The sequence below is a fragment of the Leptidea sinapis genome, chromosome Z, assembly GCF_905404315.1.
Source record: "Leptidea sinapis chromosome Z, ilLepSina1.1, whole genome shotgun sequence".
NCBI lineage: Eukaryota > Metazoa > Arthropoda > Insecta > Lepidoptera > Pieridae > Leptidea > Leptidea sinapis.
In genome coordinates this window covers 12,630,152-12,640,676 of record NC_066312.1, presented here as the reverse complement: position 1 = coordinate 12,640,676, position 10,525 = coordinate 12,630,152, and the positions used below count along the sequence as shown (strand labels likewise).

General features: G+C 33.0%; 2 protein-coding genes across 3 annotated transcripts; one reads left to right on the top strand and one right to left on the bottom strand.

The window, feature by feature from the left end:
* Nucleotides 1–1,822: 1,822 nt before the first annotated feature.
* LOC126979099 (uncharacterized) lies at nucleotides 1,823–4,782 on the top strand. The gene is made up of 3 exons (XM_050828314.1): nucleotides 1,823–2,094; nucleotides 3,638–3,787; nucleotides 4,617–4,782. The coding sequence occupies exons 1-3, from the start codon at nucleotides 2,011–2,013 to the stop codon at nucleotides 4,752–4,754; spliced, it is 372 nt and encodes a 123-aa protein (XP_050684271.1). The 5' UTR covers nucleotides 1,823–2,010; the 3' UTR covers nucleotides 4,755–4,782.
* A 1,472-nt stretch (nucleotides 4,783–6,254) lies between these two features.
* Nucleotides 6,255–10,021, bottom strand: LOC126979093 (uncharacterized). Of its 2 annotated transcripts, XM_050828306.1 has the most exons (3): nucleotides 9,932–10,021; nucleotides 7,334–7,526; nucleotides 6,255–7,270 (listed from the first exon to the last, which is right to left on the bottom strand). In XM_050828306.1, exons 2-3 carry the CDS (start codon nucleotides 7,451–7,453, stop codon nucleotides 6,980–6,982), a joined length of 411 nt encoding a protein of 136 aa, XP_050684263.1. In that variant the 5' UTR covers nucleotides 7,454–7,526; nucleotides 9,932–10,021; the 3' UTR covers nucleotides 6,255–6,979. The 2 variants fall into 2 exon arrangements, with proteins under 2 accessions (XP_050684263.1, XP_050684261.1); XM_050828304.1 differs by lacking the exon at nucleotides 9,932–10,021 and having other exon boundaries at nucleotides 7,334–7,872.
* Between the last annotated feature and the right edge of the window lie 504 nt (nucleotides 10,022–10,525).

Below are 10,525 nucleotides of genomic sequence, written 5' to 3'. Positions count from 1 at the left end.
TTGTATATGAAATATACAACTTGAATAATATAAAACTTGAACATAGTTATCGATTTTAATGCCACCTAGGACTAACTTCACGATGTAGAATTCAGGTGTCGGTGTGTGCGCGCATAGTAAAAATTCACTCTCAACATTTTTCTCCGTCGCACCAAAAGAAGTATATCTTGAAAAACATTCGTTTTAATTTCAGAAAGTACCTATTGTTTTACATATAGGCTAAAATATGTTGAACACTTGGTTAAACGCTATTTCTATCGTGCAAGTGAAAATGATAGTACTACGTCTGTAATCAATTACAAATTTGATCAATATTTCTCAGGCTTATTAACATAATTGCTACTTTTTCTCATTTAAATAAAAATAAAAAGACGTGTGGCGCTCGGAGACTGCCGCGGTAAAGCTATTGCATACCATTTTTTATCAACTTATGCAATTATAATTATTTATTTATTTTATTTATGCAGTATTTTTTTTCCTTTGATTTTTTTTCTTTGATATTAATTCAAGTTACACTTCTGAGCGTCGTGACCGATAAGAAATAAATTTTTTTCTTTTATTAAATAAATGAGAAGTAAGTATTGTTCAAAATATTTTTATTATCTTACAATACATGCAGGTTATTCAGGAATATTTATCATTGAAACTATAGGTTTATGGTAACTGAAATAAGAAACATAAGTTTCAGACTTGATATCTTCTAAATATCTGGAAAATACCGCGTCAATGGTGGTCCCATATTTTGTTGTGGATTCTTGTGGATCATTATTCATTTTCAAATTCAATATTTTCGAAAGAAAAGTTGTCAGCCGCTCTGATTTTTTATCACCAAAGTTAATGTTGAAATGACCAGCCAAACTAAGGGAAAATTTATTTCCATTTGTACGATGTATTTTCGACCCTTCTTCTGTGTACTCCAGTAAAGTGCGATGAATAAAATGCTCTACCTCGTTGAAATTTGGATTCGGAGAAATGTAAATAATAATAAAAATTAAAAAAAAGCGAAAAAAAAATAAAGAAATTAAAAAAAATCAAGACGTTCCCCAGGCTCGGACCTGGGACCTCCTGCACAAAAAGCATACATAATAACCGCTGTTCCACGGCAACTGTAATGATCATGGCGAAATATCTATATACATGTAGTATGTGGAGTGTTAGGTTATTTTCGTTACGGAATTTCTGGATTCGGTCTCCACGCTCAAGGCCCGCAATAGAAGCTATGCAATAGCTTAATAGACTTTATCAATTTACAAATAAGGAAACAATTTGCATTGATTTATTTTGATGTCAGTCACCTAGCGTTACTTTTGAAAATTATTTTATTTTGCATTAAGAAATGTTGTGTGTAATGTGCGTTAGTGTACTAGACTTTATTAGATGGCGTTGAACCATAGATACTTCCCTTTATACATCTGTGGATCTAGAGTAATTACTAATTATTGAGAGTTGAAGTTACTTTATTCCACAGACGCTTTATTCTTTGGTTGAGGTGTGATAGTCAAATGAAGGAACTGTGAAACACCTTATTTTAAACTGCCAAACATTTCTGATTGACAGACTTGTGCTGGCTAGTGATATCAGTGATTTTTTGTGAATCTTCATCCCGCCCGCCTCCACTTGGTCAGATATTAAGAGACAAAAGAAGTTATAAATCATTATACAAATATATTAAGAATACAATTCTAACAAAATAATATAAAGTGAAGTGATAAGTGAACTGTGAATTTAAAAGTATACATATTATTTAGATAATAAAAAAAAGACTTAACTTACAGGTCTTACTTACCAGGTCATAAAAAACAAAACCCAAAAAAAAAATTACTTTTTGGCTTTGTTATTTGTTTTAATGTTTTGTTATTGATAAATTTATACTTTTTTCCCGTTTCTAGGCTTACTAGTTTATAGTTAATGTAATTTAAAATGTATGATATTAAAATAAAATCAATATTCATCATATAAATCAATAGGTACCCAATTCTATAAGCGATAAATATTTTTTTTTAATTAATAATGATATCAGAAGCTTTTCTAGCAGGATTGTGGGCTGCTATCGGTAATACATTAGGCAAAACAGCGGGAACAGTTTCAATTGTTGTGAGTACTATTGCGACTTTCGTTGTACCTATTTGTAGACTTTTAAACATTCCTATACTATGAAATACAGAATAAATATAAACTACATATCTTAATTCAATACGTAATATTGAACAGCTTGTAGCTTTTATCTAGACAAAATATTGAAATTTGAAACAAGACTTTGTCAAAATTACAGTAGGTACCATTTAATATTTATTTACCGTTTAAAAAATGTTAATACCTTTTAATTATTCTAATGTTTATCATTGTGGTAATAGGCAATAGCAGATAGAGCCCTGAAATTATTACTCATATTTAACTGAACCCGCTTAATAATGCATCCTGTCAATTTAAGCATCAGTTTCTGTGAATGGAGAAATTTGATAAATTGAAATGATTTATAATTTAATATTCATACCCTAAACTTATAGCCCAGAAAAATGGGTGTGAAACTCATATTATGAGAACACATTATTAAATTTTTATTAATGTCTTCTTGTTTTTATCACCTCTACTCTTAGTAAAATGCAGAGATGGAGTATCTAGATGAACTGATATGAAACTATCACATATTTTACTTATTTTCTTTGTTAGGAAACAAAAAATCTCTATGACTAATGATATACGTCTGCTAATTATATACTTAAACACACAATCATTTATTATAAAAGAATATACAAAATATTTTCTTTTGTTATGTTAGTAATAAATTCATTAAAGTGTTAATTAATCCAAAACAAAACAAGATCTGAACAAAATTGATAGTATTACTCCAGTATGATAGGAACTTTACCAAAAATATTAGTTTAATGAATTTCTATTATAAGCTATCTAACCATGCTGGAATGGGGATTTAATCTTATGTATAAGTATTAGCGGGCTGTTTTCCACAATTCAATATCTTCCACAGTGTCTAATTTGTAAGTAAATCCTGGAAATTGCCGATGACCTCTGGTAGTGTTCTCAACCTTCTGAGGTGCTGTATTCAGCCACCTGACATTCATGCATGACATGGTGTTTCTTGAGCTTCCATACATGCTCTACAAAAAAGGATGTTTGGAACACCTAACATAAACAAGTGTTTATTTAGTAGAGCTTGACTGGTTAAAGCCCCAGTTAGTAACCACAGTGCTATCTCCTAAGCCATCGCAGCTGTTGTGACAATTTAGGGTTATTTTTGAAGAGCCTTGTTGGTTAGCCTGCAAGTGTTAAGGGCAGACCAGTGTACCTGCTGAGATGTAACCTTCTTACAGTACTTAATGTCTCTTTACCAGTATTACTTAATGGCTGGCAGTCATCAGATTCCAACCTTTTGCTTAGTGATTTTTAAATAAACACTTGGTCCTGACATCTCTAAACTGGGAGCCTACCCCCATATTATTGTGAACAGATTTTAATTAGGAAAGCAGGCATAATATTAATATCATAGAATACCTATTCCATATTCAAAGTGACTGAACAAGCAGTTGGCCTAGCCTATATTAACTCCCTTTATATGCCAGTCATAGTAAGTACATATATATTATCACTTAATATCCTAATATTATTTAAACATTTACAGGGTGATAGTCACTTGATATGGCTGTTACTTCTGGTAGTAATGGTAATGGTAAATACATGGGGCCTAAGATTATTTATGAGATCTCTTGATGCTTCTGATAATACTGTCCTGCCAATTGTCATTTCTTCAGCATCCAGTTATGTATTATCAGTGAGTATCATTTACATAGCCTAATCTGTATATTTAAATTAAATAATCTATTTATACTTATTTGATGTACATGTTGAATCAGAATAAAATGAAATCACTTGGTATTTTCTTAATGACACGATGGACTGGGAATGAAGCGAACACCCTCAGACTCTTTAATTAAAAAAGTTTATTGTACAGTATCACATTGTAATCCACATTTTATATAAAAAAATTAAAAAAAGCCCGCTGATTTACTTGCGCCTGTTCTTTTCGAGTCTGAGGCAGTTTTTTTTGAATGAGTGGTAGTTTTGATGTTCAATAAGTGAATCCTATTTTGAATAAAAATATTTGAATTTGAATTGACTTATCATCAAGCCCCATGCTTACTTGTACCCATGTAATATAAAAAACTCTTGACAGCTATTTTATCATCTGTAGTAACTACATATTAAGGAAGGTATATATATTATGTTTTTAAACAGTCTATACTTATCTCAAACTATTTTTGATGTTCGAAGAAACTTCCACAATTTTGTGGCTTCATAATTTGTAAGTAAATAAAGAAGTCTCTTGGGCGCTATAATGTGTTCACTGCTCACAGACTCCTATATTATTGCTATTGCAAAAGCAATTAATGCATGAGCACAAGCCTTTGGGCTGTGGTTAAAGCTTTCGGCCTTTCAAATGCTTGCATCAATATTAAAAATCGTGTGAGTTAATTTCAGATCAGGTTTGCTTCTTGAATCAAATCAAAATGTAATACAGAACAGTTAGGAAATGGGTAATGAGCTACTTTTCTGTAGAAATTCCTACTCTTAGTAATAAATCATTTCAAATTTTGTTTCAGGGAATCGTAGGCGTTTTCTTGTTCAATGAAGATACTTCAAGGTGGTGGTGGTGTGGTATCCTAACTATCATTATGGGACTGATGTTAATATCATTATCTAATCAAAAGAGTAAACCAGATAAGACAGTTATTTCATGATTATAAATAAAAGTGATGCTTAATTGAAGCTTCTTTTTATTTTAATTTTAATATAATTAATTCTAGTTAAAAAATGGAATGCATTTTATGCTGCTGTAATAGCTTTTTGTTAATAAATATGTATATTTTTATTACTTGAAAGGAACTTTTTCTATATATATCTAATATATAAAATTCACGTGTCGCGGTGGTTAACTAACCAACCAAATTCCTCCAAATCGTCTGAACTGATTTGTATGAAATTTTGTGTGCATATCGGGTAGATCAGAGAATCGGTAAACATCTATTTTTTTACCCCCATAAAGATTTTCTTCTAATTTTTTTATTAATTTATATGGCAATACATTGCTTGCCGGGTCAGCTAGTATTTATTATAAATGTCTAATCATACATCCTGATAGTATGAGTAATACTGCGTTTTTGAATTTGTACAAGATTTTGCACAAAGGGGTTAGTACCTACCATTAAATTAATCAAAACTTAATGAAATCTAAATACCTTTTCTTGTACCTAATTGTATTGGCAATATATATTGATTGTTGAATTATATATTTAACTGCGAATAAAATGCGATAACACCTGCACCATGTTGATTTCTGTTAATTTACAATGGTGCGTTTCCAAGTTGGATCTTCACAGCCACTTGTAGAATCAACAATATTCCTGAACTGATATGATTGAGGGATCTTTAAAATTAAGCATACTCTAATTTCTCCATAGGTGGTTGGTTTTTCACTTTATGAATCTCTTGCTCATGTGCCTAGGACCTACTTTACGTAGCTATATCTTTCATTTAGTACTGGAGTAAAACTTGAAGAATTATACATACAAGAGCAGCACCTGTCTCCTAGAGGGGCAGGCGCTTATTACACCATACACTTACTATATATAGCTTTTTAGCTATTTCTGCCGTGATGCAGTAATGTGTAAGCATTACTGTGTTTCGTTCTGAAGGGCGCAGTAGCTAGTAAAATTACTGGGTAAAAGAGACAACATCTTATGTCTCAAGGAGACGAGCGCAATTGTAATCAGAATTTTTGGGATTTTCAAGAATCTTGAGCGGTACTACATTTTAATGGGTAGGGCGTATCAATTACCATCAGGTGTAATGCCTGCTCGTCTTGTCGTGCGAGAGAGAAGAACGTCTGTACTGAACATACTGTAAGATAGTTAAGGTAAGCGAATGAATTCTAAGAACGCTACGTCCGATCAGAGTCTGGAGGTCAATAACCAAAATCGAAAACCGAAGTTTCGGTCCGAAACGAAAGAACGACGAACTTCTAATTTTTGATTTACAAGTCGTAAACAATCAGCCAGGTTTTGTTTTAACAATTAAATCAACTGCTACGATGTCCATACCTGATATAAAATATTAAAACACCACACACAGCCAAACGTACATTATAAATTGTTGTAAAGTTAAAAAATATGATAGGAATTCATCAGTTAAAATGACATATTGCTGTTTTCAGGGTCTCGCACGAAATAAATGACTTTAGGTATAATATCAACACTTGTATTAGTAATAAACATAATTAAATATTGTTTTTAATAATCGTTTCGACAGAACGTTAAAACAACGTCTTATAACTACTTAAAATTTTATGAATTACCAGTTTCATACCTCCCGTTTGGTAACCAACGTTAGATTTAAATTTTTGATATATTTGTGTACCTATGATGTACGAATCTAGTCTAATAAAATATTAAATAAATACAGAAACCTTGTTTCTTAAAGTTCCTGTTATTTTGAGCCAACGCGACATACCTATTGGACGTTACGCGTTTCATACACCGATTATTATGTTAGTTTTGTTTCCATGGCTACAATAACGACATTAATTGAACACACGTGTAGAGCTACTTCCCCTTAACAATAAAAAAATAAAATTACATAATTCACCTAGATAAACCATTAAATATCATTTCGGAACATCCTGTAAGTAATCTAGTAGCCGCGAGCATTGTAGGCATAGCGCCCACGTGAAGGTCATTAAAATATTGTATATAACTTCTTGGTTCAGTGGAATTATACTAAATAGATAACATGTTCTTGACCCAGTAACATATTAGGCACCTAGTGATAAATTAGGTACTTTTTTCATGTAATCACGAGAGATGTCTAACATAAATATGTTTTTTTCTACTAGTTAGAGAAAACAATATAAAATTCTTGAAACTTATATAGATACATATTATGTTAAACAAATTTTCCCATTTATTACTCAGCAAACATTGGCAAAACTTCTTTCACTCATTGGAGAAATACTGGATATATTCGTGGATCTCCGAGGATTCGAAATAATGATTGGGATAAAGAAGAGATCTAGAAGGAAGGTGAGAGAGGCCGCGGCGCTGAGACACGCCTTCGTGAGGACCTGGCGACGCAGCGGTACGCCCAGCACGTTAAGCAGCTCAGCAACGACGCGCGTCAATTGTCCCGCGGAGTGCCAGCGCTGCAGGATGACGACAGAGTTCACCGCCATCAGCGCCGCGCCCATGCTGCACACGTACACCTGCAAGTTGCTAGCTGTTAACGAGGAACACCACTGACACAGGTCTCATAGCGTCCTCGGTACCTGCAGAGAACGGCTGCTACAGTGCGGGGTGCCAGCGCACAGAACTAGCCCTAGCTCGGCCACAACAAACGTGACCAGCACTCCCCCAGACACAGAGTGCTCCCAGCGGAATACTCTCATGGAGCGGAGGTGCAGCGTCAGGAGAGCAGCCAACAGCACCAGCGTTGACAAGCGAAACACTAAGAGAGGTGCCCTGGAATCAACACGATATGCTTGTATGTCTCGAACTAAATTTGAATTTGTAATATGACTAATGGATGTGTTCATTTCTGTTAAATATACTTATATAATGCTAGTAGCTTTTGAAAGTTTTCAATATAAATGCTCTAAAGAGCTAATATGAGACATTATTACACTAAAACTTGACAAAACTTTGACATCCTAGAGAATTTAATATATTACATTACTCCAGTGTTATAAAGAGGTAATATGCAAACTTAGCACTAATACAAATTCTTTGGTGATATTGATAGGTATATAGTTAGGTAGATATATTTTGGTGAATTTGATAGGTACAATGAAAAATTATGATGATTTCACTCAATGTACCTACATACCTGAGTGAATACCTACAAACCTACATGATTGAAGTGGTTAGTGTTATAGCGAATATTATGGGTAACATTAAATTCAATGTATAATGTTAGAAAATGAATAGTTAAAATTAGAAATCAGACAGACAACGGGTGAAGATAAATATTATTTTTGCCTATATTTTTTGATTAGTAGCTAAGAATAATGAAATAAATAATAATTGACCGCTTTAATAAGCTAGCTATGCAATTTTTTTTATTATGGAATAGGAGGACAAACGAGCGTACGGGTCACATGGTGTGATCACCGCCGCCCACATTCTCTTGCAACACCAGAGGAATCACAAGACCGTTGCCGGCCTTTAAGGAAGGTGTACGCGCTTTTTTTGAAGGTACCCATGTCGTATCGTCCCGGAAACACCGCACAAGGAACTTCATTCTACAGCTTAGTAGTACGAGGAAGAAAGCTCCTTGAAAACCGCACTGTGGAGGACCGCCACACATCCAGATGGTGGGGATGATATCTTAATTTCTGGCGTGTCGTGCGAAGGTGGATTTCTAAATGTAGAAGACTAAGTAAAATCAAAAAAAAAATATAATTACTTATGTATTTTACCTTACTATTTGTGCGGTCATTAGGTACCACTGTTGGGCGACCCGAGCAAGGGTCATCTTGAAAGTGGATATTGCACCGACATGCAATTATAGAATACGGTGGAGCATTGGCACATAAGCTCATAGACTGACAAAATTCATGCGTAAAGCGTGCAAGTACATACAAGAGGTGACAGCAATGCTTCTTATTGTAGAATGCTAGAAATTGGGCCGGCTTTAAGTACCTTTTCTGTGCTCTATTTATAACGGCCCAGCTTCTTCGAACCCAATTTGGCTTTGCCATCCAGATGACCGCGGAATTGGGAGTCGCTCGAGATTTGGAGACCCATTATTTGAGGCTTTAAGGTACGCGCAAATTAAAGGCTCCTGGGACATTGGACAAGAGTCATTTTACCTCATTCGGCAACCCTTACAACAGAGGACTCAATAGAACGCTTGTTGATATAATATATGTAAAACGTTGATTTAATATGCTATTTACTCCAGAGTCCAAAGCCCAGTCTCTCAATTTGGCTTTTGACTTGGCTAAAAATTATTTGAAAAAATGAGTGTGGGCTTAAATAATATTCAGTTGTGTTTTGTATTTCGTTTCGTCTGCATTTATGACGTGGATTAGGTTTGGAGAACCTTGGTCTCTCCTACATATATACTTATTACTTCTCAGTTCTCGCCAAGATCTATAGACTACGTTTATAAAAATATCATAATTTTGGATACTTCTCGTTTCATTTTCAGCTATTGATGTAATTTTACTGATTAGGTAACGTTCTTTCGTATAAATATCAGTTTAAAGTTTTTTTTAATATCATACTTAACAATTACACCTGTATGTATATATTCTTCTATTGTCTGTTGACGCAATTTCCGCTATTTTGAGACAGAATTTTAGTTTTTATACAATTAATAAAATAATGAGTGGAAATTTTTAAAAAAGTGAGAGTAGTCATAATTAATTTTACTTAAAGTATAAAATAAATCACTTATTTTTATTTATATTGCAGAGTCCTAGGCACACTTTACTCTTTCATCAGAAGATAATAATAAATCAAGAATCATATACCTAATGACTCGACTTGTATAAAACTTGTTTATTTTATTTTTATTTAATCTTAAATTTCTTTCATTATTTCTAAGTAAAATATGCTGTGACTTGTTAATATACAATAGTTATTCTTTTACAGGCATAAAAGATACCAGAGCTCTTGAAAAAAATAAATTAGCTAAGTAAGTAAGCAGCGGTAAGTGTTTATTCTTGGAATCATCAAAGAAGCCAGAATAGTGACATAATAATTATGATGTCCTCAAACCGTCGATATACTGACACTGTTATTCATGTGCTAGGAAACCTCCATTCTTTTACGTTTCCATTACCGTTATGTTTTTTTTTTTTTTACTTTATTATATATAGAATATTTATTATATATTATATATTGATATAAAGCAAGCCTACCATCATGTTTCCGATTTTATTTTCACATTCACTTTTGAAACAAATTGAAAGACATATCCACGCCACAAGACAGGCCGCGATCGATAACAGTATCGAAATGATAATAAAAAACAACCTACATGACGTATGTTGATATATATCGTATGTGAATATATTACAATAGTCTACGTTGAACTGTATTCAACGAACTTTTATGTATCCCTGGTGTAAATCTCGCGTTCCCTTGACAACAACTTTAAATGTAAATAAATCTGTTTTGTCAGTTAACGTTATTCGAATTTTAAATTGCTCTGTATAGCTACTGTGAAAGTCACCAAGTACACTTTACTGCATTTATTAGTGAAATGTCAACTATCGCCACTATAAATATTATGATGGTTAATTTAATTTAATTAGAAAATAACGCGCGTTTGTCGGCTGGAACGCAGTTTCTTTCCTAATATATATTAGTACATATATTGATAAAGTATTTTATTAGCAAATGTGTGGTTTTGTGAAATGTCATAATTGCAAGCAAGTGATTTTTTTTTTCACAAATTATTCGGTACAATAATCGAAAAAAACACGTCATTGAAGTAAAACCTAATAATTACT